The 631-nt window shown below is 57.2% G+C and overlaps 1 protein-coding gene across 1 annotated transcript; it reads left to right on the plus strand.

Annotated features, from left to right (window-relative positions):
• Nucleotides 1-9: 9 nt before the first annotated feature.
• LOC106512663 (metallophosphoesterase 1) lies at nt 10-589 on the plus strand (the record flags this gene model as incomplete). Its single annotated transcript, XM_014001234.1, is given in 2 exon segments — nt 10-381; nt 481-589. Coding segments are annotated over 2 exon segments (357 nt in total), but the record flags the coding sequence as incomplete, so codon positions are not given.
• Between the last annotated feature and the right edge of the window lie 42 nt (nt 590-631).

Genomic DNA, 631 nt, shown 5'->3' on the forward strand with positions numbered 1-631 from the left:
TACCATGAGCATCCCGCGGCCGGAGACCTGAAGCTCCAGGACCTGGACCGGGGCTGAAGATGCCTCATGGACCGCTGCGTCCCCGCCGTCAGTGCGCCACTTCAGGGCATCCCGAACGCCGAATAGCGGAGACATGTCGCGGTTTGGCGCCAGGCCGGTGGTCGCGGCGCTGCTGATCGCGGTGGTGGTCGGCGCCTTCTTCTTCTGCGAGTACCTCATCTACATCCCGACCATCTTCCAGTGCGCGTGGCCGAAGCTCGAGCGAACCCGGGCCGGAGAGGAGGGCATCGGCGGGGGGGACTCAGCGGTCCGCGCGATGGTTCTGTCGGACACCCACCTCCTCGGAGCTGTGGGGGGACACTGGTTCGACAAGCTGAGGAGGTGAAGCCTCTTTAAATTTAATTAATTAATTAATTAATTGATTAATAATAATAACAACAAAAAACAACAATAAAGCCGCCTTGTTTGATGGAACCGCAGGGAATGGCAGATGGAGCGGGCTTTCCAGACCGCTCTGTGGCTCCTCAAACCCGAGGTGGTCTTTATTCTCGGGGACATCTTCGACGAAGGCAAGTGGAGCTCCCAGAAGGTAAAGACCAGCTCCTGTTTTCTGCTCTGGATCAGTTATAAT

The sequence above is a fragment of the Austrofundulus limnaeus genome, unplaced genomic scaffold (assembly GCF_001266775.1).
Source record: "Austrofundulus limnaeus strain Quisiro unplaced genomic scaffold, Austrofundulus_limnaeus-1.0 Scaffold9834, whole genome shotgun sequence".
Taxonomy (NCBI): Eukaryota; Metazoa; Chordata; class Actinopteri; order Cyprinodontiformes; family Rivulidae; genus Austrofundulus; species Austrofundulus limnaeus.